The 24737-nt window shown below is 46.7% G+C and overlaps 1 protein-coding gene across 4 annotated transcripts in view; it reads right to left on the bottom strand.

The window, feature by feature from the left end:
* AIFM3 (AIF family member 3) overlaps positions 1 to 24737 on the bottom strand; it is a 124773-nt gene that overhangs the window by 67793 nt on the left and 32243 nt on the right. For all 4 annotated transcript variants that reach the window (XM_074972590.1, XM_074972588.1, XM_074972589.1 and 1 more), the window contains exon 3: positions 6600 to 6813. In XM_074972590.1, coding sequence (XP_074828691.1) covers positions 6600 to 6813 — 214 coding nt within the window. The remainder of the gene's footprint in view (positions 1 to 6599; positions 6814 to 24737) is intronic.

Raw genomic sequence — 24737 nt, forward strand, 5'->3', positions numbered from 1 at the left:
CGTATCTACCACTCCTCCCAGTTTAGTATCATCTGCAAATTTGCTGAGAGTGCAATCCACACCATCCTCCAGATCATTTATGAAGATATTGAACAAAACCGGCCCCAGGACCGACCCCTGGGGCACTCCACTTGACACCGGCTGCCAACTAGACATGGAGCCATTGATCACTACCCGTTGAGCCCGACAATCTAGCCAGCTTTCTACCCACCTTATAGTGCATTCATCTAGCCCATACTTCCTTAACTTGCTGACAAGAATACTGTGGGAGACCGTGTCAAAAGCTTTGCTAAAGTCAAGAAACAATACATCCACTGCTTTCCCTTCATCCACAGAACCAGTAATCTCATCATAAAAGGCGATTAGATTAGTCAGGCATGCATCAAGCATTCAGTAATGCAGCCAGAAACCCACTTAGAAATCCTCTGAAAAGATATAGCCTAACCACGGGATCTCTCTGCTATCACAACAAAGTCTTGGAGACTTTGATGGACTTGGTTCTTTGCAGGTCCAAGCCAGTGCACACCTGATGTTGAGCAAATGAAGTCTTTTCTCTTCATATGAAACATGGAGTTTCGGAAAAAGGACAGGTAAGGAAATATACTGGTGAAGGTAGAATTTGGAGACGACCTTGGGTAGAAATTTAGAGTGAAGGAGAAGGAATAATTTGATATGTCAAGACTCCTTTACAGTATTTCACAAGAACAGAGTACAATCCAAACCAGTGCAGGCTGTGTCACCTCTGCCCTGTGACCTGGGGTGCCTTGCAATGCCTTGCTGCTGTAGCCTCCAACCTGGACGGCTCACAAACAGCCACCAGCACGCAGGTCACTCCCAGATGTGTTTGTGTAACTGAAAACTGCCAGTCACACCCTGGCTCTCACCAGCCTCGGTTATACTGTGGAGTGACCCCAAAACACTCCCAGTCCTGGATTGTCCCCCAGAAATGTATGTCCTGTACTGTCCAGCAGTCTCCTGGACAGTACAAATATATTGTTTGTTATTCCTTTAAGGGAATAATATATCAGCTCACTGCCATAAATAGAGTTACCCTGTCAATAAGTCAACAAGTTTATTAACTATAAAGAGATACATTTCAAGTGAGTACAAGTCATGAGGCATAAAAGTCAGAAATGGTTACAAGAAAAATAAAGATAAAATACTTTCTAGTGCGTAAGCAAAACGTCTCACCGAATGCTTCCATCAAGATTACGGACCAAACATTTTAAGTCAGAACCCCACCCCTAGAGGTCTTGGGGGAAACAAGCAACAAATGCTGCACTTCCCCAAGACGTGCATCTCCCCCAGACAGTAGAGGCAGCGTTGGTGTTGTTGCTGATGCAGAAAGATCTAGGGCAGGAAACACAGTTTTTGAAGCCCAGAGTCTAGGCATTGTCCCCGACTACGGGGAGGGAATCCCCAGTCCGGGAAAACAAACTACGCTATCTACACTAGGACTAACTGAACTAAGCTAAATAACAACTATTTACAATCTTATCTCCAGGTTTTCTGAAAGGCTGAAGCAGGAGAGGACACTGGATTCCAACTCCAGCCATATAGCGACATTATCTCTTTCTGTAGCTGTGCTAAACAGCATTGCAGATCCAGTCACTGCTGTGCTGGCCACTAGGACAGCTTTGCCAACCATGCATCAACACTGCGTGATCCCCCTCTCCCCCCACATGTCAAACATTGAATCAAGTGCATAACAATGTATTCAGCATCTGGGTTAGATCTTTGGTAAATATTTTTCACACAATTGGCTTGATTTGAATTGCTGGGGGATGCTGGCGACACAGATCACCAGTATGGCCATCGGTGCAGCTTAGACTGACTCCTGATCAAACCAGGGCTCTAGAAAGCTCATGGGCTAAATTCCTCCCATCTTCCCTTTCCCATTTGAATCGACTTATGGTAGCAGTAACATCTGGAATGGATCAGTTTCATTTTTGGTACTGGTTACCTCAATTTAATGTGCGCTTTTGATTTTAAAAAATGGGCCAGTTCTCAGCGGGCATAAACTGATGTAGCTTCATTAAATTCAATGGTTGCTCTGGCCAATTTACACCATTTGGGATTTTGAGCCCATTGACTTCAATGGGACTGTGCTGTTTACATTGAAGCCAGTAAGACTAAATCCCCTTTCAATGAGGTTCATAGATTCCAAGGCCAGAAGACCTCCTGTATTACACAGGTCAGATAACTTCCCTAGAATAATTCCTTTGAACTAGAGCATAAGTTTCAGAAAAACATCCAGTCTTGATTGAAAAGTTGCCAGTGAAGGAGAATCCAACATGACTGAGTCAAGGTTGAGCTGACTGACACCAGCAGGGGGTCTGGTCCCACTGCTACAATGAGATCCAATTGCTTTACACTGGCAGAGGATCTGGCCTTACTGGCTTCCATGGGGCTGCATGCACTATGATGGCTAAGGAACTGGCGGAAGATGTTCAGCAGCTTGGCAACAGGTATTCCATTCCTGACTAGTGCATTTACACATGGAATGCTGCTTTCCAGGGATTTTTGGTGCAAGGATCTCTTTCGTCTCAATCTCCTGGGTATGGTGAGCTGTTGCCCTTTCTATGGAACCCAGCTGTGGCCTATCAGCTTGCCCACAGGATCACTGGGAGCATATTTAGTGATGCTGCCAAAGCAAACGCTCTCACTTGCAGAAGGGAGTTTCCAAACACTGTCACTTGCAAGAGGGAGTTTTAGGATGCAGCAGTGAGGTTTATTCAGGTTTTTGCAATTAAAATAAAAATGAAGAATCTTTATTTATAACCAAACAGCTCCCCTCCATTGTGGAGAGCAGCTCTGCAACACATTATCCTACTACAGCAAAATATACATTCATCAGTGTCATCATTTCAGATGAACTGTCCGTAGCTTGTACAATCATTAACATAAAGCCACTTAACACTGTGTCTCACCATCGGCTTCATCCCCAAATACCTGGGAGAAGAGATGGGTTTTGCGGCATGCCAGGAAGAATAACTGGGCTTTAGCAGACTAAGAGGGAAGCAAGTTGAAATGCCTGCCCTTTACAATGAACAAATCCCTCCATGTAAACCCAGGGGACTGCAGAAGGCACTCTTCCACCTCTCTCAATGGCAGCATACATGGAGAGAGAGAGAGAGATCTTTATATCAAGATTAGATCTCTATCTACAAGTTCTGCTTTAAGTCAACCACAGGTTACTGAGATCCATGCAGGAATCGCAGGGTGAGCTCCCTGGCTAGTGTTATGCAGTTCAGACAAGATTAACACAAAGGTTCCTTTTGGCCTTAAACCCCTAGCAATCTATGAAACCATTACTGCCTCTGCTGCCAAAAACTTATCCTATAGGACAACATATGAATCAAATCTCCTAAGAGACCTACCCTTCTTCTTGATTGTCGCTCCTCTGCCCACACCACAGACAGCCATGGTGACAAAGGTTCACAGGGGAATATTCAAAACCTTCAGACTATCCAATCCTTAAGATGCCCAGCAGGGCCCCTGTCCCTCTGTTAAGGACCTTTATTGAAGCCTTTAATGAGCTACATATACTTCAGCAATTGGTTCTAAATCTGCGTCCACTCCTGACAACTGCCATCCCGGGTGGGTGGGTCTGCTCCTCATCTCTCAGTCTAGTTTGAACCAGGCAGCTGGCAGATCTCTCTGGGCCAAGTGCCCTCGATTGCCATGCTCCATCCCAGAGGAGTGGCAGAATCCCCCATGGCCTCCTCGTTTTATGCTGCAAGTCCCAGTTATCCTAGCTGACCTATTTTTGGAAGTTAGGTGCCTGAATACCTTTGTGAATCCCACCTCTCTGGAGCTCTGTAGGTCTCTGCTGGGGTCCGAGCTAGAATGCTGGTGCTCCCACAGGACATCACCAGAGTCCCCCTGCTGTGCAACGAAGTGGAGCACCTGCCAGACTTCAGTTCTGCACCTGCCTACCTTTACCCAAGAATTGTCCCACTGGAATAATCCTTTTTGGCATGTGCTTAGACACCTTGCTGATGGGGCCCTAAGCAGCAGTATGGGCTACTGCTAAGGACATACCGCAATTTTATTGGAGCAGAATGCTACAAGGGCTCTGCTCCCTCCCATGTGCCTGTTTAGTCCTTGCAGTAAGCACAGTCCAAATGGAATAAAGAGATCAATGCATTCTCATGCTTCACCACATGCAAGAGGAACAAGTCTTGCTGCATTCTTTGGATGGATTTTATTTCAGACCAAACCCACAGTTCTTGTTAAATGACAACTTCAGAGTTATGAAAAGATAAGAGAAATGGTTTACAGCCACCCGAAGGAACCACTTGACCTGAGATAGATAATCATCAGCACCTGATGTCTCGAAGCAAATACAGAAACCTTGTGCAAAAGATTTCAAATGACACACTCATTCCACAAGTGAGTGAGATGGCTATTTACAACCAAGGGCTGTTAGAATGAAGCAATCTACTCATTTAGAGTCATTGCTATTAAGATTTTATTCCATATTTTTAAAAAAGGGGGGAGGGTTAAGGTTTGTCATGTCTGCCCAGCTTGCACTCACAAGCCAGGAAATGCCAGTTAAAATGCAGGTCTGTCCTAAAAAAAAGCCTTTGGAAAACCAGCCTCTGTCTGTGTGTTCCCTATTCATTTTGTCTCACTGACCACACATCGGTTTCTAAGCACAACGATGTTTTTTTGAAAACTTCCTCAGCTAGACCACACTGAAGCAATGCTGACGAGACAGGGTTAGCACCTGGAATAACTCACCCCTCCCACCAAAGGCATTTACACCGCAGTCCACAGGTATAAGACCCTGCACTCCCATTTCCTTTGCAATTGGTCAGAATATTGCACCTGATCCCATCGCACTCAGACTGGGTCACGGCGATCCATGCATTTACACTCGGATACTGCAATTCCCTGTATCTAGGAATGAAGGCCTATGCCCAGAGGAAGCTCCAGTTAGTTCAGATTGTGGCAGCCTCAGGCTCAACAGCGGAGGGTCACCAGGAAGAACACATCACTCCAATATGCCACTCTGCACTCGTCCCTATTGAACAGAATCCTGTGCAAGCACTTGACCCGATTTTCAGAGTTCTGCCTGGAATGTCTCTCTGTCTCTACCATGACAGCTTTGCTTGCTGCAGCAATGAAGCTGTGGATGAAGAGGGGGAGATTTATGACTGAGGGAGACAGTACTTTCGTGGGAGATGACCCAAAACTATGGACTTGCTACCAGATGAAACAAAAGTGGCTTATACTTACAAGCCAGGCTGTAGGTGCCACGAAAGTAAGGGAACATGATGTCAAGGGACGCACTCACCGCTTGCAGCACCTACTGCTGGCCATCCTGGGGATTAGCTCTGCCAGTTTATGCTCTCCCTCCAGTGTTGTCTTCTCCTGTCTTGTCTCACTCTGCTGCCCCGCTCACTTCTGGGTCTGCAGCTTCCTCCCTCTGGCTTGGCCCTCCGGCCAGCTCACTTAAGTCTTCCCCTTCTGGAGAATCTGCAGTCTTTCCAGACCTGCTGGCTGGCAGGCATCTCCAACACCTTTTGCCACTCCCCAGAGACTGGTAGGGGAACCCAGCCCGTCCTTTACACTGGTTTCCAGCCCAGGGACCCTAGAACAAGCAGCCACAGTCCCTGTGCAGTCCAACCCCTTGCTGCTGTTTCCCTGGGCTTCTTCCTACATATCTGGTTTCCCCCCTCTCTGGGTTGCTACATAATCTGTTGTTTTTTGTTCTGGTTTGAATATGTGTGTTCATCAATATGTGCCAGTGATCTATTGTCTGATATCCTAACAGATACCATTGTTATACGAAAAATCAGGACTGTGAAACTGCATGCAAAGTGTGTTTCCATTAGCACAAAAACATCAGAAAATTCCATTCTTTGTGAGAGAACAAATTGATGAGGAACCAGATCAACTAGAAAAACAAGACAAGGTAGAAGTGGTATGGGGCCTACTCCACAAACTCCACGCGCTTGTTTTACTTAAACTAGTTTGTTAAAATGCTAAGTCGAGAACTTTGCAAATAAACTTACAAATCATTAAAGAAGCAACTAAAGGATACTAGGCAAGGTCTATTGGAAATTAGTGTCACATCTCCCCAAAAAGGAGTTCCACAGGCACAGAACATGAGAGAATTTCATGTATCCAAAAACATTAAAGATGAGTTGTCACTTGTACAAGATTCTATTGTATTCAAACTGGAGGAAGATAACAATACCCATATTACAAAGATAAATTACACTAGCCACAGATGGTCCGATCATCTTGGATTAGTCAAGACTAAAGAGCTAGTGAGAAAAAAGCAACAGTTTCCATGACATAGGCCCTGATTCAGCAAAGCAGTTAAATACACGCTTACCTGCATATGCTTAAATGCTGTGCTGACTGGAGATAAATTTAAGCTTAAGCACAAAGTTACAGTTGAGCACATGCTCAAGTGTTTAGATAAATTGGGGTCGTAACATGCCACATTTCACAGACGTGTGCAGCCTTGCTGTTCAGCTCCAGCACCATGCTGGCAGCATTTCAGTTATGGTAATAGTATATGGTAGCATGTATAAAGCCCTCTGGGATCCTTCAAGCTAAGTGTAAAAATGTTAAACACTTACTGTCCATTCTCAAGGTCCTTCACGTGGCACACTGAGGCTTCAACTACATCCTTCACGTTCTGGTAGGGGTTGATGGTGATGGGATGTTCTTCAAGGTGGTAATGCCGGGCAGTCCCATTGACTTTGTAAACAAGTGGACTGGCTTTCCCATTGGGTGATATCTCTTCCTTTGCCCTCTCTTTCTCTGGTAGGACAACTTCAATTTTCACTTCAACTGCAGGAGCGAACAGAAATCTTCATTCAAACTAAGCAGCAGTTTTTTCAGTCATATTGTATAATTTCTCCAGAAATCTGCAGATAATGCTATTATGGCCTTGAAACATTACTTCCAGCTTTCCTAGGAACACTGGCTTTCAGGAAATTCTAGGTGACCTGACGCATGCCATTCAGATTGCCATCTTTGCTGCCTTGGCTGGGAAGGTGGCATATTAAATCTCAGTCTTGACCCCTATATTCCCTTTTTAATCACAACCCACCAGTTTTCCTTAATATGTACCAACCAAGTATTCTGGCAAACAGAAATATTAAAGCTTGTGAAACTCCACCCAATCAATGTTACTCTTGTTCCCTGTTAATGAAATACAGCTGCTAGCAATCAGCTGTAATTTACGTTTAGGCTTAGACGCTTCAGTTTCTAGTCATAAATGGGTCTCTCTTCATCTGAAAACAGATAAAGAAAAATTGTCCATCATTAATAACCAATATTAAATGGGAGGTAAAGCTAACCCTATACAGTATGGTATATTAAATCTGTACACAGCTGAGCAGGCTTTTGCTACCACTTCAGATGGCAATTAATAAGAAATTGATGTTATGAATTTCAACTATTATTTGAGTTCTGACTCTTATGAATCCTGAGCATTAAATGGGAAAGGTGCACAAATTTGGCAATAGAAGATGAAAATCATCCTGGGGATAAACAGCAGTATTTTCCAGCAACATTGGCTGATTTTCAAATTTGAATTTTTGACAGAGCTGCTAGAGGAGAAAGAGCCTTCCGAGAAGCCATATAGCCCCAAGATCTGCGTCTAACGCCAGGCGCTGGCAGCATCTGAGTTCTAGTCCCAGCTGTGCTGCTAACTGGCCTTAATACTTTGTACTTGCAAGTGTAAATGATATTGCAACTTCATGCAATGTCTTTGGGGACCATATTTTATTAAGTGTTGAATGGTTTATTTATCGTTATGGGCCAGGGAGCGTTGCAACTCCAGGGGGGAGGGTTACTGCCACTCCTCCTGGAGCTAAAAGCAATGGAGGGTGATTAAGGCAAGTCTCTGAAACTGCCAACATATCCAAAAAGGTGCCACCTGCTGGGGAGGTATGCATACACTGGTCCAAACATAGTTTTTCAGAGACCAACAGATGAAGAAAGGGCTTTCTAGATAAAAGGACTACATTTAAATTGACAAGGGGCCTTCTTTCTGAACCAGCAGCCAGGACATTCTCTCCAAGGGGTCCTCCCACCAACCCTTGTGAAAGTGTTTGAAGGACTTTGGCCTACTAAGGCCCCATAAGACCTATGAGGTGACCTCTGTTAAGCTTTTAGCATGTGTATAGGAACTTCTATTGATTTTATGCTTTTCTGTGATGTTTTTACCTTAAGAATAAACGTGTTTGCTTAGAAAGACCTGTGCGATAACTTGTAACTGCTGGCAATACACTGCGCAGAGCCCTTGGAGAGAAAGCCATGCACAAGCGCTGACCGTTAGGCAGACTGGGGATATCCCTGTGTAAGGCAGGGAGCTGTGCAGCCTTAAAACCTGCAGTCAGAAGGGAGTGGGGCAACACTCCCTTCTCAGAGACAGGTGACACCTGAGACCTGACTGGGCACTCCTGGAATGGGCCACAGAGTGGGGAATACAGGGGCAGTTACCCTCACACTGTGGTGGCAAACATTATTTGTTTATGTCTCATAACATAAGGAAATGATCGTTGTCTGCATTAGCAGCTGGAAAATGGGGAGATTGATATTCCTGTGACTTGTAGAGGAATTCCCATAGCTGCCAGGTTTTGCGTGAGATTCAAGTGAGGACAATCATGACCTTTTCTTACTGGTGAGGAATGTCACATGGAACTGCACAAACTCCCTTTCCCCACAAACCAGTCAATTGCTGCTGCTGCTCACCCATCTCCCCCAACAGTTGCTTATCGCTAGATTCACAAAGGAACTTAGGGGTGGTGACATGCAGGGGCCTAGAAAATCACTGGGATTCACAACACTTGAGTTCAGTACCTGGGCTCCCTGCACACTGGAAAGGGAGAGATAGGCACCTCAGAATGGGATCCACAAAAGCCAGCATGGGAGGTGGCTCCCTGCCTCAGCTAGTTAATGGGAGTTTCCAGGACAAGTGCATCCTCTCTGGGAGTTTGGCACCTCCCTCTGTTTGGAATTCTCATCAACAAAATCCTTACTTGGCATTAGGTGCCTACGGGGGGTGGGGGGGAAGCAGGGGTCTTCCCCATCCCAGGAGAGTACCCACCACTGGGCTAAAAGCTATGAGGGACATCCTCCTTCCCCAGCCATTTTGTGTTTGTTCACCTATGGGGGATCTACTCTGGTAGGTGAGCTCTGAGCACACCAGTTCACAGGAGAGTTAGATCAAGAGGCACCTATTTCTCTCCAGCCCTTGGTGCCCCCTAACTCTCAATGCACCTGAAACTGACCCAGGCCAGCTGTAGAGGAGGAAACCTTCAGCCAGGACCAAGCAACACACAGGAACCCCAGCTTCACTTTGCCAGGAGGAGGAGCAGCAGCAGCCAGGGAGGTGGGAGAGGCCAGGGAAAGGACAGAGTTGCAGACAAAGGGGTGGGAGAGGGAGCTGCTGCCAGAGGCTAGGGGTGGAGTAGCTCAGCTTTCATATTACCACTGGCCCTTAGCTGCCAAATGGGCAGTGTGCGGCCACAGAAAAGGGGGCTTATCTAATGCCTCCGGATAGCAGTGCCTCTTCTGCAGCAGCTGGGAGAGTTGGGGGGAAGGGGAGAGAGCGGCTCAGATTTACAGCAGGGTGCAGCTTACTCCTTACCTTTTGCCAGCCATGCTGGCATAGTGAGGGGGGCAAAACCAAAACACTGCCCTCTCCATTTCTATTGCAGCACCTGCTTTTGGTCCTAAGCTTGTTCCTGCAAACTGCCAACAGGTGGGGTGGGGCCTTATACCTCCTCATTCCCCTGCATTAGGATCAGTGAAAATCTGGGCCAGTTAATAAAAAGATAAATGAAAATGGGGCTTAGAACAGCAACTGCAAGTCAACCTGGGAAGACAGTGGCTGGAAAGTAGTAACAGAAAAAGAGTTTGGTTTAATAGGAGATGAAATGTTACAGGTATTTAAAGTGGTACTATCTTCATAAAGACAAATACAGTCTAGCAATGGGTAACTTGCAGGACGTCATGCAAGAACCTGGAGGTGAGTCTCCTTTACATAATTAGGTTGGTTAGATACCAGCTGATGCATGGGTACAGGGGAGCTCTTTGGGGAGATGTCTGAGATCACTGTTGGTACCAGCTTAATTGAACACCTTTACTGGTAATCTAGAAGCAGGGAGTAAACATTAATTAATTAAACTTGCCAGGGTACTTCAGGGTAGGTAGCATCCTGGGAAGCTGTGACAATGAAAGAGTTAAGGGTGAGAGCAGACAGCAAATTAGGTAGTATCATTTTACAAAAAAAATGTGAAAAAAGGCAATGACCAGATATTGAAAGGTAAGCAGCTAGTGCAGTGGTGCCCCAACGCTTCCTGTTGCATCCTCCCCCCCCCCTTACCTGTCCACACACCCCTCCATTATTGCACAGTTGGCTAAGCAGAGGAGCTGGAGGTAGAACTGGGATGGGGGAGGAGATGGAGCTAGATGTGGAGCTGGCCTTGGGGCGGAGAGGGAATGATGCCATGGGGGTGCAGCAGGGACCGGAGTGGAGCTTGGGCTGGGGCGGGGCACAGGGTGGAGTGGAGCTGGGCTGGGGGCAGAGTAGGTTTGGGTGTCGTTCCCTCCCTGCCTCCTGTGGGGACTGGCCTGGGACCCACTGCGTGCCCCCTGAATGTTTCTCTGTGCCCCCCTAGGGGCCCATGCCCCATACTTTGGGAAGTGGGATTTTCTGAAACACCTATGCACCAAATTCTTTCCTGGGTATCTGGCTGGTGAATCTTGCCCACATGCTCAGGGTTCAGCTGATCGCCATATTTGGAGTCGGGAAGGAATTTTCCTCCAGGGCAGATTGGAAGGATTCTCTGCACCTTGAAGTCTTTAAACCATGATTTGAGGACTTCAATAGCTCAGACATAGGTGAGAGGTTTATTGCAGGGGTGGGTGGGTGAGATTCGGTGGCCTGCGTTGTGCAGGAGGTCAGACTGGATGATCATAATGGTCCCTTCTGACCTTGGTGTTTATGAGTCTAAATTCCCATTGATTTTAGTGCTTTTTTTTTTTAGCATTAGCTATTATAAATCCGGAAGTCTCATCATCCATTTAAATGTCCAAGCCCTCTTTGACAATGCCAGCCAATGGCAATGACTTCCACAAGCTGTTCCATGTGGAAAAAAAAATTATTTTTATCACTTTAGAATTTGCTATCTTTCCATTTCTTTCTATGTCCCCTTGTTTCTGTTATGACACAGGGAGACCAGATGCTCCCAATGTACCTTCTCTAGTTGGAAGTGACAGAAGAGGAAAAAGATCTGAGTGTATTGATTGATCACAGGATGACTATGAGCTGCAGTTGTGATGTTGCCACAAAAAAATGCAGTCCTAGTATGCATCAGGTGAGGTATTTCCAGTAGAGACAGGGAAGTGTTAGTACCATTACACAGGGCGCAGGTGAGACCTCATCTGGAATACTGTGTACAATTCTGGTCTCCCGTGTTTAAGGAAGAGGTATTCAAACTGCAACAGGTGCAGAGAAGGGCTACTAGGATGATCCAAGGAATGGAAAACCTACCTTATGAGAGGAGACTCAAAGAGCTTGGCTTGTTTAGCCTAACCAAAAGAAGCTTGAGGGGAGATATTACTCTCTATAAATACATCAGAGGGATAAATAACTCCTCTCCTTCCCTCATATTTAAGTTAAATACCAATGTGGACACAAGAACAAATGAATATAAACCAGCCATCAACAAGTTTAGGTTTGAAATTAGATTAAGGTTTCTAACCATCAGAGGAGTAAAGTTCTGGAACAGTCTTCTAAGGGGGGCACTGGGGGCAAAACACCTAACTGACTTCAAGACTGTGCTTGGTAAGTTTATGGAGGGGATGAGATGATGAGCCTGCCTACAATGCCATGCAACCAATCTATGACTGCTAGCAGCAAATATCTCCAACAGCTGGTGATGTGACACAGATGGGAAAGGCTCTGAGTTACTACCAAGAATTTCTTTCCCAGATGTCTGGTTGGTGGGTCTCGCCAACTTGTTCAGGGTCTAACTGATCACCATATTTGAGGTCAGGGAGGAATTTCCCCCCACATCAGATTGGCAGAGGTGCTGGTGGAGAGGCTTGCCTTCCTCTGCAGCATGGGGCATGTGTCACTTGCTGGTTTGAACTAGAGTAAATGGTGGCTTCTCTGGAACTTGAAGTCTTCAGACCATGATTTGAGAACTTCAATAACTCAGCCAGAGGTTAGGGATCTATTACAGGAGTGGGTGGGTGAGGTTCTGTGGCCTGCAATGTACAGGAGGTCAGACTAGATGATCATAGTGGTGCCTTCTGACCTTAAAGTCTATGAGTCTATTATTTTATAAACATTGATCATATCCATTCTTATTTGTCTCCTCTCTAAGGTAACAATCCCAGTCTTGTCACTCTCTCTTCATAAGACACCTTTTCCAGGACACTGATCCTTTTCATTGCTCTTCTATCAGACCCCTCTAGTTCTGCAATATCCTGGGTGAGACAGTCCTACCCCTAGTATCCTGATAAGGCTGGTCCATTGATTTGTATAAAGGCATTGAATATTTTCTGTATTATTCACCATCCTATTCCTTATGCGTCTACTGACCATTCTTCTTCCCGCTACCCAGAACACACAGGTTCACAGACAGATTCTTGAGCTGAAGAAGTATGTAGTTTATTTTCTGCTTCAGTGAGTGATCAGTTCACTGAAACAGGGCACAGCATAGGGTTAAATGCAAGTGCATAGCCTCATTCAGGTACTCAAAAATATATTATTACAAAGTTACTCATTATGTATTGTATAAACACTTTTCTGCCTAATGCTAGGATTAGTTTGCTAACTCAGTTGTTTACCTAATTGAACTGCTGACCCAGGTGTTCACCTGATCAGATTGCTGGCTCAGCTTTTCACCTGGCTGTTCTCCCTCCCTGCCAGACAAGCAGGCATCTTTTCACATACCCAAACACCAAACATATATGTCTACATTTCACATATCCTAGAGCATCCCAACATCTGGCTGGCCTCTTTGGCTGCAGCTAGCTACCCACTGAGCCAAGGTATCTGTTGAGCAGTCCTCAGCGATGCCCAGGTGACTGTCCTGATTTGAGAGAGTGCAGTCACATACTGTTTGTGGGGTTCTCCTTGTCTGAAGGTAAGAGAGTCCGATTACTGCTGTAGGTTAATTTGGGATGTTAGATGGGGTGAGATCTGAGTTACTACAGAGAAGTCTTTCCTGGCTGGTAACTCTTGTCCATATGATCAGGGTTTAGCTGATCGCCATATTTGGGGTCGGGAAGGAATTTTCCTCCAGGGCAGATTGGAAGAGGCCTTGGAGGTTTTTCGCCTTCCTCTGTAGCATGGGGCACGGGTCACTTGCTGGAGGAGGATTCTCTGCTTCTTGAAGTCTTTAAACCACGATTTGAAGTGGTGTCAATAGCTCAGACATAGGTGAGAGGTTTTTCGCAGGGGTGGGTGGGTGAGATTCCGTGGCCTGCGTTGTGCAGGAGGTCAGACTAGACTATCATAATGGTCCCTTCTGACCTTAAAATCTATGAATCTATGAATTTATTAATTTATACATCTGGTGCCCTCAACTCCCATGCTTTCCTTTCTATCTCTGGTCCCTCCCTGTATTATTATTATTTATATTAGTGTCCGGTATATGTTGGGCACTTTCCAAACACTCAGGGAGTGCAGTCTCTCCTCGGAGAAGCTGCCACTATAAGGGCAGACGGACAGGTAGACAGTGGTTAGGAGAAGGGGAAGAACATTAGGGCAAGGTGCATACAAGTCACCTCAATTCACAGTAGTGGGAGCATGTCAGAGATTGGGCAGGGTAGGGGCCTTGCAGTTGAGCTCAGGGAGGTCCTACCATGAAGTCACAGAGAGGATTGGGCACAAATCTGACAAATGGAGTGCCAATGCTGGGGGCACTGGCAGAGTGGGGGGTGGATCTGAGATGAAGCGAAGCTTGGCAAGAGAATATAAGCAAGGAGGGTCTGAGTTCCGTATAGGGTTAGAAGGTGCCTGTTCTAGAGGTAAAGGGGAGGAGAAAGATGGAGCAGTCGCTAGAGAGGCAGCAAGAATCGAAGACTATTTTGAGGGTAGGAAGAACAAGGCATGTTTATATTTTAAGGGGTAGGGACAAAGAACAATGAGAGGTTGATAAGCAACGTGAGGGAAGGGGTGGGCATGGAGGCGATGGAGCTAAGGAGGTGGGTAGGGATAGGATCGCTACGGCATGGGGGGCATTAGAGGTACAAGACAAGTCAGGGAGGGGGAGAAATCAACAGATTTTGTCAGGTTTTTTTTCTTTGGAGAAATCAGCAAGATCCTGTGCAGAGACAGAGGAAGAGGCAGGGCCAGAAACCACAGATAAGTGACAGGACTGTGGGCATGGGAGGCCGTGAGGGGCCAAAGTATTGGTTTTGGACAGGGAGGTGCCAGAGCTAAAGCAGGAGAGAAAACACCTGTTGTAGAGAGAGTCTCTGAGATCATGGGACTCCCGCCAATGGTGTTCAGCAGCAGGAGCACGGGGAGTGAGCCAGGGCAGTGGGTTCATGTGGCATGGGAATCGAGCCAGGGAAGTGGGTACACGAGGCAGAGTGCTGGCAGAGAACAACTGTGTACTGAAGAGAGGTTAGGGCACTGAGAGGAGTGAGCTGAAGTCAGCTGGGAAGTCAAGGGCCTCAATAGACTGGAGGTTGCAGAAGGTCCAGGTGGAGGGGTAGAGTGTCACATTTTGAGCTGCAACCCAGACCATTGAGAGGTTGTGTTACCACCTGTCCTGTAACCCTGAGTGTCTTAAAAGGCTCTGCTGCTGTAGTTCCTTAAACCCAGGGTTGTGAGTTCAATCCTTGAGGGGGCCATTTAGGGATCTGGGGCAAAAATTGGAGATTGGTCCTGCTTGAGCAGGGGGGTGGACTAGATGATCTCCTGAGGTCCCTTCCAACCCTGATATTCTATGATTCCCTGTCTGGATTCTCCCAGCCATCAGACAAGCATGCACTGAATGTCTGTGTGATAAGCAACCCTGCTTCAGCAACTCTGACTCCAGCAGCCTGCATGTTACATCACAGTCATACACTGTGGGGGTTACTACTAGCCAAGTGACCCCAACACACCTCCAGTTCTGAATTTCCCCAAAACTGTTTGCCCTGAAGTATCCAGCCCTGTCCTGGACCACTCAGAAATAATGTTTGTTTGCTCCTTGAAAGAGGCAAAAGCACATTACCCCAGTTAGGTTAATAAGCTGTTAATACACCCTTCCCTTCAAGTACCGCACTGAGTTGGTTCATTGTGAAAATAAAACAAATGCATTAACAAAAGGACATAGGTAAGTGATACCAAGTAGAAGGAATAAAGTTAGAAAGAATTACTAACACACAAAAATAAAGATTTAATTCAGCAAACTACAGCCTTGGTTCAAGATAGATTTCTTACCATTCTTTTTTTTTCCCAGCCATTGCTGACTTTCTCAGAAGCCCAAGGTGCTGGTTTCTCCTGTCTTCCTTGGTGAAAGATCTTTGCTGAAGCAGGTTTCTCTCCCAGAGATGTCAAACCCCTTGGCAGAAGGACCCATCTTTCTCATCTTGCTAGAGGCTCTGGCTCCTTGTGTCTGTCTAGTGATGGATGCCAGGACCACGTCTTCTCTCTCCTTGTATCTTCCCTAACTTACTGTTTTTTCCCCAGTCTCAGGGTGACCTCATGCTGTTCTTCCTTTCCTGTGGGCTTCCCATCCCCCTGCCCATTCTTATGTAACAGGGCTTCCATTGTATTGATTCCACACTGCTACCTTCCCTCAAGAAAACCTGTTTCTCCCTGTGTTTGGTCACAGACTTTAAATCATTATATCAGCGAGTATCCATATTTCCTCACATAGCGTTAATCCATAGATTCACCATGTTATTAATCACCAGTATGTCATCAGCTTTCAGCAGAGACTGTACTCGATGCACTTTTATAATATTGTGTACAATCAGTTGATCTAATTACTTATCATTTGAGACCCCTGGTCTCAAAGTTTAGAGGCTATCTCCCCCACTCAGTAGATCAATGGCTTTCATATGAGTGTGCTTTCATTGTCTCTGCCTAACAACCAAGCAGGTCCAACAAACAAATATATATTCCTTTGTCTAGGGCAGACTGGGCTTATGCATTGCTTGCCAAACACATTTTAAGAACAGAATTCTAGCACATATCCATAACTCTTTGTAGACACACACTCCACACATACATGCACCTCCTGCAAGAATATTAATGATCAGTGAGTAATTCATTTTCCAGTGATATCTTACATGCCACCATTTGGGTATATAGCATGAGAACAGTGTGTTAGGTGTGGAATGTCAGGCTTGATGAGTTGCTGACAGAGCAGTGAACCACCAATGGGCCTCCGTGTCACACAGGGTCAAAGAGTTTTTGGTGAGAAGCAGGTCAAATGACCATTTAGGAGACTGGATCCAGGACTGATGATCACAGGAGGAAATGAGAGTGAGGAGGGAGCTGCTAATGCGCAGGTGTGGCATGGATGTGGAAAGGGAAGTCTCTATGGATGCAGGGTGGGGAGAGTGAGAAGAAAGGAAACGGGTAAGCCAGGTGTTAAAATCCAAGGGGAAGCTGTTTGTGGAGGAGATAGGGGAGTAGAGAAAAGCCATAGGAAGCAGGAGGGGAGAGTATAGCCTGATGGAATGCAACTCAACCGTAGGAGGGGAATGGAGAAAAGGCCAAGAAATGTCAGGATGGGGAGGAGTCAGACATGCCCATAATGGTCCTTAGGGAGACTCTGGTGTGTGTGACAACAGAGCTAGTGCTGGGGTGATGAGTGCTATGGGTGCGGGCAGATGACTGCTGCCCTATTCTGCCCCCTACGAAAGTGTTGGTTCTTCTCACCACTCTTGGTCCATGAGTCCTTTTGAATTCAATTATTATTCATGTCCTAGAAGTTCCATATTCATTTATTCACTCGACAGTTAGATGGAGGCACCTCACTGTATGCAGTTCAGGAGGAAAGCAGGCTGAGACCTGCCATTGGATCCCAGAGCACAAAGAACCCATTGTTCTAGCCTAATGGGGAATCACAAAGTCCCTTGGAATGGAGAAACTGCCTTGGCTGGGGACCAGAGGTGCTCCAGGTGAGGGCTGTAAATACCCTGATTCTGTTGCACTCTGTGCGACCTCCCCTTTCCTATTAGATTTCCTGAAACCCCTCCAGGGTTTGCAGTTTGTCTGGGCATTTTGGGGCTGCACTGATGGTGTTGATGGGGGGATTGAGGCCCCTGTGCAGAACTGGTATTTCTCCTAGGGCAGAGGTGATGGTGAGAGCAGGGGGATTAAGGACTATGTACCTTTAGAGTTTTTGAGCATGCAGGGCAGGTCTCCTCTTTAAGGAACATTTGCCTCCCCCCACCCCCAATCTTCTCCCCCATTAAACTGAGGGCAGCTACTTGTCCCGATCAAGCTGTGAGTTTCTATCTTTTGTGTTTTTCCATACCAGGAACAAAGGGTCATTGATTTAACAACAGCCCACAAAACTGCAAGAAATTAAGGAAATACTTCATTACACAGTATGTGGTCCTGCTGTGGAATTCACTGCCACAAGAGCAAGAGGTTACAAAGTCCAACCCTGCTGCTTGATTTTAAAACAGGGCTGTGTACTTCTGACCCATAATATTTGTACTCATGCATGATTAGACAGGATTAATCCAACCTTATGCTTCAGGATATGAAACTGATCATTCAGGGTCCAGGAAGGGAACTTCGCTCCCATCTCCAGTACGGCAGATGCATGAAAGTGGGGTTCACCTTCTGCTGAAGTATTAGGTACTGGCATTCAGCGGAGGAAGGACACTAATTACCAGTCTTGATGGTCTGACCCAGTATAGCAGTTTCCATGGCCTGAATGCACAATAGGAGTTAGGTACCTAAGTCCCTGTTTTGGCATCACTTCAGTCAGGAGCAGTGGGAGCTCCCTAAAATTGAGGGGCCACCGGTGCCTAAAACATGGTCCCTACCCTTTCCTCCCAAGCCCCCGCCCTCACGCTGCCCCTCCCCCTGAGTCCCTGGCATTGTGCTGCCCATTCCCCCTAGGTCTACCCCTCACATTGCCCCCCCTCTCAGGCTCCGCCTCACATCACCCCTTCTCCCTGAGCCCCCGCCCCCGCACCGCCTCTTCCCCAAAGGCCCCACTCCTGTCCCATGTCTTCCCCACCAAGATCCCACCCCTTACTCACGTCTCTCCACCCCTCCCCCATCACTCATCCTTACAGCCCATAAAAAGTGCTCTTTTAAAAGGGATGGGGCCATGGCCTTCTGGCCCCCTCTGTTCTGGCGCCCCTGACTTCAAGACAGAACCCATCCCATCCCACCTCCCCGCTGCCAAACCATGTACTTTGCAGTCAGAGTTCCCTAGGTATCTCTGTGTATGCACCCTACTGCCTTCCTGTGGGCATCCGGGCACCTGCCTCCCACCTAAGCCCCAGAGCGATTCACAAAATGGGGGGAGAACATGCATTCAGCTGACCTAGTCAGGTGTGGGGACTGATTTGGCAGGCATGTTCAGAGGCTACTTATTGGGTCAGGCCCCTCAGGTGAGTTCACACAAAATGATGGAGGAGGACTTTTAGCCCGGTGGTTACAGCACTCAGCTGGGATGTGGGAGACCCTTGGTTCAAATCCCCTCTCTGCCTGATGGAGAGAGAGGATTCGAACAGGAATCTCTCACTGCTCAGGTGAATACCCTAACCATAGGCGCCGATTCCGTGGGTGCTCTGGGGCTGGAACACCCATAGGGAACAAATGGTGGGTGCTGACTACCCACCAGCAGCCCCCAGTGCCTCCCGCCCGCCCACCAGCAGGCCCTGCGGATCAGCGCCTCCCCCTCCCTCCCCATGCCTCCCTGTTTCGTGGCGTGCAGGAGGCTCTCGAGGGGAGGAGCGAAGATGTGGTGTGCTCGGGGGAGGGGCGGAACTAGGTGGGAAGAGGTGAGGTGGGGTGGAGCAGGGGTGGGAAGTGGCAGGGTGAGGGTGGGGCCTTGGGGGAAGGGGTGGTGTGGGGACGGGGCCTGGGACAGAGACAGGGATTGAGCACCCCCCACCACTTTGAAAAGTCAGTGCCTGTGATCCTAACCATTGGAATATGGGATGTTCTGAGATTGGGAATTCCTCAGCCTCTCCTGCTGAAGCTGTTCCACTGTGGAATAACAATTAAGAAGAGTCAATGGAGCAGGGGGAGTATCTGGATCTCCAAACACCGGTTTATAGCATCATTCTCATGCCTGTTCTCTCCCTCAGGCCAATGTTTCCATGTTGACTCACTGGAAGAGATGGATTGTGAACTTCTTTCACATTATTATAACTGACTGCTGCAGTAGTCAATCAATCAAATGTGCCAGACTTTACCGATTTAAAAGTCTCTGGCTGTGAGCAAGTTTCTTTGCAGGGTTCCAAGTGAACTTCATTGACTCATTCAGTTCACATCAGTGGCACAGTGAGCTGATTTTTTCCTAAGCTAAAACACTGTGAAGGGCAAACGGGGATTTTCCAAAATACACTTATGTAATATAATTATTGGCAATCAATGTGGTTTCCTGGAAAATAATTCTTGTTAAATAAGTTTGCAAATTGTCCTCTGGCAAGATTATAAATTAACTGATAAAGGAAACAGGTTTGATATAATATTGCATTTTTGTAAAGCATTTGATTGTAAAACGATCAATAGCACATATAAAATGGACTGAAAAAAGGCTGTCACAGGCCAAAGGTAAAGAAGACACATCATTGGAATGTGTGAAAATGAAGTGCCCCTACCGGCTCAGAACAAGATTACCCACAGGCCGGAAGTCTGTCTGGGAAGCTGTGAAAGGTGACCCTCCCTGGCTGTGGAGCCTAGTGGTCAGGCAGGGTATGACCAGAGGTCCGCCTTTCATCTACAGCTCCGTCCTGTGGGGCTGGTCCCTTCTTTTGCAGCTCAGCCCTCCAGCCAGGTCACATATTCTAGTTCAGCCCATTTGGGATATACAGAGAGAAAAATCCAATAGCAGAGGTCTTTTTGTGCCCACAAGGGCTTCAGAACTTTCTCCTTAGCTCTGGGACTGGGGATCTGGACCCTTGTGTATTGAGGGCCTTTCCCAGCTGGATTTCCCACTGAAGAGTAGACTCCTGTTGTCATCCCACCTTCAGGGGTTGGTAGGGGAGCCCAGGCCCACACTCTCCACCAGGCCCCAATCCAGGGCCCAGCAGTGGGTAGCTAAGTTCTGACCTTGGGGGGCTAAATAGGATCACTTCTTACCTGAGTTCCCCTTTTCCCCCCCTCACAGGGCAAATTAAATTACTGAACTGAAAATAGTCCCTGGCCTTCCTAAACAGTGACCAGTCTCTTTTGCAGGCTTGGTGTGTCAGGTCTCAGGAAATAGGAGCTGTTGGGCTATTATTTCCCAAGAGCACCAATTTGTTCTCTTTCCCTGCTTGTCCCCTTCTGAACCTCTCTTCTTCCCCTTTTAAACTCTGCCTTCAGCTTGTGCAGGCTTTGCAAGGGCTGCTGGGCAGGGCCACCTGGGCCCAGAGCTGCTCCTTAACCCCTTGCTTTCCAGTGTGGGGTTTGTACACTCCGTCACTGATACTCTTCAGAGTGTTCCCACATAAACCATTGTGATGCAAAGGATTAGAAAATGAAAGATAAAGACAAAGGCCTGAGTCTCCATTCTGCTAAGGCCACAGTACAAAGTGGCCTTCAAGTGGCAGGAGATGGCCAGTGAATTCCCAGTGTAGGAGAACTCTGCACTGGTGGGGATCTGGCAAAGGCAGCTCTGAGGCCTTTTATGACACCTACACCCCTATCCCAGGGTAAAAAGGAGGAGAGGGCTGTGTGTGGAGAGTTTTGGGGTGGCACACAAGCAAGCAGGGAGGACATGCTAGAGTGCAGCTGCCTTTGATGTAGGGCTAGTTATTATTAAGGTATTGCTGGTATATTATTCTCTACTCATATTCTTCCCTAGAAACTTCACACAGATGTGGATCAAATTGCAGAAGAGAATGGATTCCTTTGGGACTCTATGACTGAGGACTTTGGAGCTGGAGAAGCAGGAGACCATGATAACAGTCTTAGAGGGATAATGGAAGCTATCAAAGCACAATCCCCCAACCCCTGCTGTGTCTCTGAGCTGCGTCATGGCTGACATGTCAACTGATGTGGAGAGGTGCAGTGATATCAATGTGGATTTCTGGCCCTTGTCACTGGCCAAGAGAATCATCCCTCACTGCTGTTGTTCCAGGCAGATGGGTGAATGCAGAAATTGTTGGTCCCTGGTGGACTTATTGGTTGATGTGGCATGTAGAGCATCGGCTCAGACGTGCATAGGCATGAGGTGTCCTATAGTGGAGTATTTTGATTTCTAGATTTCCAGAGCGAGGGGTTACTTCACTAGTTAACTCTAATATGAAATAGAAAGACGTAACTTATTGAGCAAACATTTAGACTTGGATTCTCAAAGTCTCCTAAGAGCTGTAAATTTCCCATTCTCTTTTGTTGTAAAAGGGAACTGGGTATTGCCATAGTTGCATGGCTAGCTGCAGCTCTGTGCCTTTCTGGTCTCGCTCAGCACACCCCCTCAGGAGATAAGCCTCTGTCAGGGTGGAATCTCACAATTCTCCTACTCTTAAACCGGGACCTGGAGACACTACTCCACGTACACCAACCACCTGTGTTCTCTACAAGCTGAGTTGGAGAGAGAGACTTTCCTGTTAAGTTACAAGAACAGAACTGACCCAACTCACATACTCTTAGAAAGCCCAGATCCTTCTGGGGGTCTCATTCTAGTTCTGTCTGATTCCTCTCCAGAGTCTGTCCTTATTTAAGCCATACAACCTCCCTTTGTCCCCCTGGATTCTGTATCCAGTAGGTGCGGATCATGATGCTGTGCCTCACCCACCCTCTTCAAACCAGTTTAGGGGCTGCCTAGGAGGTCAGGCTAGAACCATTAAGGCTAGTGGGCTTAGCACGGTCTCTTAACTGGAAGCTGTTAGGTGACTGTTAGACAGAGACATCTCCTCCTCCCATCCCTGCCCTGTGGCTATGCCCTAACTGCAAACAAAGGTGTGTTCTTCCATTGAGAGAGCTAACTCTAGATGACTATCTTGATATAAAACCCCAGCTGAGATGAGATGCAGTTCTTTTTACCTTGATATAGTTAGTCAAGGTCCACACTATAGCACCACCTGGAATATACCTTGACTAGCTACCTGGAATTAAAACTACTGTGCCTTGTCTCCACGCTGATTTTACAGCAAGATGGCTATCTTGAGTTCGCTATCTCCATGTAAAAACACATTTTTGTAATAAAGACGTTGCCTAGATGTGTAGGCTCTGCTACCCAGCTAGGTCCCTGGGGGAAATATCCATCCCTATCTATGGTACAGAAACACCATGCAAATATGGGACCCAGATACAGCGTTGTTACTGCTTTTGACCCGAGTGGTTAGCCAGTAATTAGGGTCTAGCAGATTATTTTCGTGAGCCTAAGAAATTGATGCAGTCAGGTATTTCTTGGATGCAATCCTGTTTACTTACAAAGAATGCATACAGTCCTGTTTCCCAGAACACAGTAGGAATCAAACAGATGGAGACAGATTCTTTGCTCTCAGTGCCAAGCCTTTTTCCAGCTCCAGCCCTTTATCCACAAGCTCTCTTTCATCTTTTCTGAAGGTCATGCTACAAGACCTTCTCCGGATGTGGCTAGGGCTTCCTTACTGCCTTCTCTGTGCGCTTCAGTGGTGTTTCTGCTGCTTCTCTCTTTCTCTCACATAGACATACAGCTGCAATCCAGTCAAACCCCTGCCCCAGCATTTGTTATCAGATCCCCTGGAAAACCCCTTGGACTATATGGCACAGCCAATGCCCAGGCTTGCATGCGGCCTAGTCCCTGTTTCAGCTTTCACTAACCAAAGGGGCATGTAATTGTTCCCTCACTTGACCTAAATGGAAGTCAACTATCCTGCCCAACAACTTCCATGAGGAGGTGTGATTGCCCAACATGACAACACTCCTGTCTCAGCTCCGGTCATCATCTCTATGGAGTCCCAAATGGTGATGCCCTATGTGACCCATCCAACTATTGACGTGTTTACATAGTGTTTTTCTGTCAGGATATTTCCACATCACAAACCCAAATTGGTTTTTACTCCCATACAAACCTCCTCTGAGTTCTTCTCTTCCTGCCCAATTTCATTTCACCCACCTGAGAGGGGCCTCTTTCAATGAGCTCTTGAGGAACAAAGACCTGCGCACACCCAATCGCACTTTCCTACTACAGTACAAAGGCAATAATATTTGCAAACCTCACCTTTGAGCAGAGCTCAAAGTCTGTAGACAGCCCTCTCTTCAATCCTTCTGTAGCGTGGTGTACATACCATGTACACAGTTCAGCACTGAAGAGGTAAAACCAAGAAATGGGCCTGTCTCATCATGCAAAGACTACATTAGCTGCCAGCTCTACAAAGAAGGACCTTCATCTTTTTTTTTTCTTTCAATGAAGGCTTTATCAACCCTAGGGAACTTTAGTAAAAAAAAGTTCTCACTAATGTTACCACTGGTTCAGCTGCACCAGTAATTGCACTGATGGGAGGCCTAGTATAGAAAGTTTTCCAGCTCAGCAGCAGTGTTCAGAATCTCGAAATTTAGACTTACTCTCCTCAGCAGTGTTAATTGACACTGAAAAAAACTGCCAGAGCCTGAAAGCCATCTACACTAGGGCTCCTACCAGTGATATTACTGGTGTTACCAGAGGTAGCACCTGTGGCAATTTTTTTACTAAAATTCCTTATAGTAGACATGGGCTAAGAGACCACCCAGAGCTCTGGTGGAGCAAAGCTCTGCTACCCTCCACAATGAGTATTGTGCATAATGCATGGCTCAGTCATGGTAAAAAACAGATAATTTCACACTATGGTCATGCAGCCTTGTGGAACCTTCTGCAGCACATTAACTGCTGGTTAGTTGGAAGTGTCTACACCCAAATTTCACTCTCGCTGACATAACTGCCCCACTACGCTGACATAATAACTCCATCTTCATGGGTGGCGTAGAGTCACGGTCAATGTAGTTAGGTTAGGTCAACACTGTGTTGCTTATATTGACTGTTACTGGCTTTCAGGAACCGCCCCACACTGACAGTACAATCGACACTAGTGCTCCTGGTGAGGACGTGCACCACCGACACAAGGAACGAAGTGTAGACATGCACAAGCAATATAATAACTGCAGCTGTTATATGCCAAAAGGTGTTAGGTCAACTTTATTTTATAGTGTAGACATGGCCTAAGGAACCCATGCAAATATGAGTCTCTGTGGACAAAGGAGGAGCCTCGGGAGCAGATATGTGGGAGTACGTACTTCCCTATCTGCTCAATTAACAGGCAGAGCAACACATCGATGGCACTTTACAACAGTGGTTCTCAACCTTTTTTCATTTTACAGACCCCTAAAAAATTTTGAATGAAGGTGTGGGCCCCTTTGGAAATCTATGGTCTATATATATAGTAGAATTCTGTTCAGTCAGTTTTCAATCTGTCTTTTGCAGACCCCTTAGACATAGTCTGGGTCCATGGACCACAGGTTCAGAACCACTGCTATGCAAAACCAGTTGGGCAGTATATGACACTAGACAGCTCCAGAAGGTGCTAACTAGTGCAGCACTTCACAAAAATCTGGTGGCTCACACAATAATCAGTATCACTAAAGTGATTTTCAAAACAATTGTCCC

The sequence above is a fragment of the Natator depressus genome, chromosome 15 (assembly GCF_965152275.1).
Source record: "Natator depressus isolate rNatDep1 chromosome 15, rNatDep2.hap1, whole genome shotgun sequence".
Classification (NCBI taxonomy): Eukaryota; Metazoa; Chordata; order Testudines; family Cheloniidae; genus Natator; species Natator depressus.